Source organism: Ammodytes marinus (assembly GCF_949987685.1).
Source record: "Ammodytes marinus genome assembly, chromosome: 21".
NCBI classification, from domain to species: domain Eukaryota; kingdom Metazoa; phylum Chordata; class Actinopteri; order Uranoscopiformes; family Ammodytidae; genus Ammodytes; species Ammodytes marinus.
In genome coordinates, this window is record NC_137225.1 from 25,185,356 (window position 1) to 25,191,354 (window position 5,999).

The 5,999-nt window shown below is 40.1% G+C and overlaps 1 protein-coding gene across 1 annotated transcript in view; it reads left to right on the plus strand.

The window, feature by feature from the left end:
- The window catches only part of LOC307267729 (E3 ubiquitin-protein ligase MSL2-like), a gene marked incomplete at its 3' end in the record, with an annotated part of 6,026 nt that extends 4,307 nt beyond the window's left edge, over positions 1 to 1,719 (plus strand). Inside the window, exon 4 of the mRNA XM_080050111.1 lies at positions 1,342 to 1,719. Within this exon, the coding sequence (XP_079906237.1) occupies positions 1,342 to 1,719 (378 nt within the window). The remainder of the gene's footprint in view (positions 1 to 1,341) is intronic.
- Positions 1,720 to 5,999: the final 4,280 nt, after the last annotated feature.

Consider the following 5,999-nt stretch of genomic DNA (forward strand, 5'->3'; position numbering starts at 1 on the left):
GGACACGGGGGATACTGATGAATAGATTGTGTGTGTGTGTGTGTGTGTGTGTGTGTGTGTGTGTGTGTGTGTGTGTGTGTGTGTGTGTGTGTGTGTGTGTGTGTGTGTGTGTGTGTGTGTGTGTGTGTGTGTGTGTGTGTGTGTGTGTGTGTGTGTGTGTGTGTGTGTGTGTGTGTGTTGCCTTATTTTTTATTTGGTGAAATGATCAGGGCACGCACCATAGAGTGACAGTTTTGCCTCTGGGAACCACTGCTCTATAGTTGATGATTAACGGGGACATTTTTCCTTTTCTACTTTACTGCAGTTAATAAAAGTATTTTATGGTTGACTAAACGTTTAAACCTGCAGTGTGTAGAATTGTGGGTTTTATTTCCTAGCAGATTTTGTAGAAAGTAATTATGATATCCATAAGTACATTTAATTTAGTGCATAATAGCTGAAAAAAATGTTTTGAATTATAATTTTTTTCCTTAGAAAGGGTCTCATATATGTCCATATTTCTGCATATTTTGGACCAAGGCCTAGTGCCGCCATCTTGAAAGTGTCATAGTTGGAATGTCATCAGGTGCATTGTTTAAAATTTAGAATTGTTCTTGTCCTTGAAGGCCACTGTAGCTTCTGTTATTATTCTAAAGGGTTGGGGTTACCCAGGGAGCGTTGCATTCTAGAACTTTGTAGAACTTTCTTGATGATGTCATATTACACACTGCACCTTTAATGAATTTATGTATCATTAGTTTGTGTTGTGGCATTTGCAGTAGTATTGTTTGTGTGTATTGAGAACTAGCATTATGCTAAAAAAAAAACCCTGAAACAATTCATCTGGTTATTCCGATGTAATTGTGATGTCAATATAAAACATAATCTAACTAAACTATGTTATTTTAATTTTTTTTAAGATATTTTTTGGCATTTTTATGCTTTATTGATAGTGTAGAGACAGAGTTGAAATGGGGCAGAGAGGGGAGTGACATGCAGAGAACGACCGCGGGCTGGAATCGAACGCGGGTCTGCTGCTGGCCGAGGCCCATGGGGGGGACGCCCTACCAACTGAGCTAAGGGCGCCCCCCCTAAACTATGTTATTAACTCTAACTGTCTCTTTCCCTAGGCGTGTCCGGACTGTCTCTGTCGCGGCTGCCAGAATTAGCCTTCAGCTTTTGATAATATTACATTTAACCTGATTTTAAAAACTGATTTTATCGTTTCACTTTCTTTTAATATTGCGTTTGAAAGAAAGAAAAAAAGAAATGTGTTGAGAGTTTGCTTTTGGGAGTTCTTTGGCTATATGCAATGAATAAAACTACTATAATGTTATTCATCCTAACTGTCTCTTTCCCTAGGCGTGTCTGGACTGTATCTGTCGCGGTTGCCAGAACTCGTACATGGCGAACGGGGAGAAAAAGCTCGAGGCGTTCGCTGTCCCTGAGAAAGCGTTGGAACAAACTCGCCTCACGCTCGGCATCAACCTCACCAGTATCACCGCGGCTACGCTACGAAGCCCAACAACGACAACAACAATATCCCCCGGTAACAACAACAACGGCAACCATAACAACAACAGCAACACTCTCAATCTCACCACGGCAACAGGAGCCCCGGTTACGGCAACGTTCTTATCGGGCATCGGCGGTCACCATCACAACAACAATCACCATGACAACAACAGCAACAACAACAGGGGCTATGACGATTCACTGGAGATGCGGTTTGACTGCTAAGGCCGCCGCCCCCTTTTAGAATACAATGGTCTTAATTGGAATCGTATGACATACACAACGGAATTTGGATTTATTCTATTATTCGTATGAGTTGTTACGCACATTACAATACACACACACACACACACACACACACACACACCCACCCCCTCCCTCCACTGCTTGCTTTAGCCACTAGGGGGGGGGAGTGCCCAGTAAATAAAGGCAGCTACCAGTTCACACAGGCGAAAGTGACACGGAGTCGAATCGCCCGAAAAATGTCAAACTGCACCATGCTTGTTGTGGTCTTGCAAACAGATGAAGACAAAGAAGAAAGATATATATATATATATAAAGAGGTGAACAGTAGCGTTACGACTAGCCCGCTGCTGAGACTAGCCTGATATCAAGAGAGCTTAAAATGGATTTATCTCCTTTATCAATTCTCCATGGGGTTCAAAAAATGCCCGGCGAAATCAGGGATAATTTTTAGACCTAAAGTTTGTAGTAAGGCAGCTTCTGATTGGTTGATGTAGTCGCCAGTCTAGCCTTCGTGAGACCAGCCATATCTCATGAGCTTATTTTGGTCGATCCATGTTGATGTCAACGACTACATGAACCAATCAGGGGCTGCCTTCCACTAACAGACAGAAAGTGAGGGAGGGTCCGGTCTGACTGGAGGCTAGATTGATGACTACATGAACCAATCAGGGGCTGCCTTCCACTAACAGACACATATGTATTTTGGGAGATTAGGCTAGTGTCATCACCAGGCTAGCGCTACTGTATGTGCGGAATCGAGATTTCATTTCAGTCGGGGATAGAGTTGCATTTTTTTTTTCTTTTTTTTTTCTCTACTATGGGTAATGTGTAGAGCATGTTGTGTAGCTTGGTTGGGAGGGTTGACTCCCTGTGTGGGGGTGTGTGTGTGTGTGTGTGTCGGAGTGTGTGTGTGTGTGTCTGTACATGGGAGTGTGTATGTATGAGGGAAAGGGTTATGTTTGGAGATTAAACGTATTAGCAAGAATGGAGACATCATCACAGAGCTTCATTATTATCATCAAAGACTTGTGTAATTTATATATATAAAGAGAGAAACACTTTTTGTACATGGAATTTATCAGTTTCCATTGAAGAAGACATTTTATGATATATTTTTATTTTATAAGTTACTTTAAGAAAACAATGAAAGTCGCTGCGGGGGGGAGAAGGGGGGGGGGGGGTGCTTTCAACCAGAGTATTTACACACAGGTTAACACGGTAGATTGTAATTTGATTAACTATCAATGCTAGACTAGCTTTTTTTTTATATGTATCTTTTGCTGCAAGGAACCGGATGTGAATTTTTTGACACCACCAGCCACCTCTAAAGTTTAAATTGTGTCTGTTTAATGTTAATACTATGTGAGCCAGTGTCCAACACCCAAAACATTATCCTAGGACCCTTTTGTAAACTTAAAAAACATATTTAAACCCCCTTTGAGTCAAAATAACGGTTGTGGCTGGGGGAAGACAAATTTCACATTCCTGGTTTGCCGTTAGAGAAGTTCGAGGAGGACGCAACTTGACGTGTTGAATCATTTGTGTGATCTACTATTCTTGTGAGAACTTTTTTCGCGCCGGTCACGGTCACACACACAGATTAAAGGTGCAGTGTGTAACATATCGGAACATCTAGTGGTGAGATTTCAGATTGAAACGCTCCCTTGATACTTCTTCGTATCAAGTTTGTCCGTTCTGTGCTACTGTAGAAACATGGCGGTGCAACATGGCGGCCTCAGCGCCCCCGCTCCTATGTAGCTTTTAAAGGCTCATTTTAAGATAATAAAAAAAACTAAAAACTTTTACTTTCAAGTGGTTACACACTTATTAAAACGTACCGATTAATATTTAATTTCTGAAAGTTCTGAAAAATGTCACTAAATGGTAAATGGACTTGACTTATATAGCGCCTTCTAGCCGATTTTCTCAGCCTCAAAGCGCTTTACATATCTTACCACATTCACCCATTCATACACACACTCGTACACCGATGGCACTAAATTATAGACACTGTACCTTTTTAGAAAAATCCCCATTTTCCTGCTATGTTCTTGCTTGTGTTAGAATCTCTGGTTGACTGCAGTCTCCCCCCCCCCCCAAAATCCCCACCCCCTCCTCCGGCACATTGTTACTTATGAGTTTTTGGTTTCTGAAAAAAATACACACGCTGCTAATCACCGCAAGGGACTCAAGAAGGAGGACACACCTGTTGTCCTTATCAGTCTTTTCTAGTTATTATTATTTTTTTTCATTTATTTTATTTTTTTAATCAGTTGCGTTAACCACATTTGCAGTATTTATTGGACGTTGCCTAGGGTTACGTGTTTTGGGCGACGGTTCCATCTCTGCCTGTCTGTCTGTCTGTGGAGTCTTTTCTTCGGAAGGTTTTCTGTGTCAGGAGGAGTTAAAGTTACTGGTCTCATATTTCTTTTAGTGCTAGTATTTTTTCTGGTTTCTCCGAACTGTTATTTTTTTGTTTTGTTTGTTGGTTGGTTGGTTCTCCCTCTGGGCATTTAAATACCTGTAATATAACTGTAACATATTTCCACAAAAAAGAAAGAAAATTTAAAAACTTACTAAAGTGTGTTGTGTGGTTATTTCTGTTCTATTTTCATCAGTTTTTTTTGAGGAGCCACAAAGAATTATTTATTTATTTATTTATTTTTATTTTTATTTTTATTTTTATTTTTATTTTTATTTTTATTTTTATTTTAACACTAGATTATGGAAGAGTATTCTGGCAATGTAAGAGTATACTGTTCCATACTATAGTACTGCGTTCTAAAAGCCCTACTAACATCCTACTCAAACTAAAAGCCATACTAACGTTCTACTCATACTCATTTTGACGTCAATTTGAGTATGTTGTGGTTGTGTAGGCGAGAAATGCCCGGATGAGTACTAACTTCCGGTAAGATTTTGTGTATGGATCGATAGGTTACTTTTCCTACTCAATCGCCCCACAATGCATTGCGTCTTCTCAAACATTATAGAATTTTTTTTTTTAATTCTTTATTGCTTCTGTATACTCCAGTGTTAAACGTTCCGACGAACCTCGCATACACAATGGATGTTAAGTAGACAGTATGTAGTATATACATGTTGAGTATGTAGGAGGGAGGACGTTAGTAGGGCTTTTATTATATAGTATATACATGTAGAGTAGGAGGGAGGATGTTAGTAGGGCTTTTAGTATATAGTATATACATGTTGAGTATGTTGGAGGGAGGACGTTAGTAGGGCTTTTAGTATGTAGTATATACATGTTGAGTATGTAGGAGGGAGGACGTTAGTAGGGCTTTTAGTATGTAGTATATACATGTTGATAATGTAGGAGGGAGGACGTTAGTAGGGCTTTTAGTATGTAGTATATACATGTTGAGTATGTAGGAGGGAGGACGTTAGTAGGGCTTTTAGTATATAGTATATACATGTTGAGTATCAGAGTATGTACAAGGGAGGACGTTAGTAGGGCTTTTCGAATACAGCCTAGGATTGTATGGAGCTTGATCTTGCAGTGTTTAATACACACCAGAAGGGGGCAGCAGAGCACCATATTAAACACCCAGCAATGAAGACTTATCATAGGTTTACTTCTATATTATTATTTTTTTTTTTTAGATATTTTTTGGCATTTTTATGCTTTATTGATAGTGTAGAGACAGAGTTGAAATGGGGCAGAGAGGGGAGTGACAGGCAGAGAACGACCGCGGGCTGGAATCCAACCCGGGTCCGCTGCTGGCCGAGGCCCATGGGGGGGGGACGCCTTACCAACTGAGCTAAAGGCGCCCCCTTACTTCTATATTCTGTCTAACTCCAGTTTAGTTTTTCTTTTGGCTCCTTGCCCTATTTTTGACGTTAGAGGTGCCACATGTAGCGAGCTGTGTCCAGTGTACAGCTCTGGAAGATAATTAAGAGCCCACTCCAAATGTTCAGTGTCTCTCGTTTTACTATTTATAGGCATATGTTTGAGTAGAATGAACATTTTGGTTTTATTATACAAAACTACTGACAACATTTCTACCAAATTCACAATACATTTTTTGTCATTAAAGAGCATTTTCAATAAGTAATGTAGAGATGAAGATTTAAGAAAAATCCAGACTGGTCTCTTAATTTTTTTCTGGAGCTATAGGTGGGGTGGTTGTAGGGGCTCAAATTTTTTCCCCCAGGGCCCATCATGTGTGTGTGTGTGTGTGTGTGTGTGTGTGTGTGTGTGTGTGTGTATGTGTGTATGTGCTTGTGTGGTTATAGCTAAA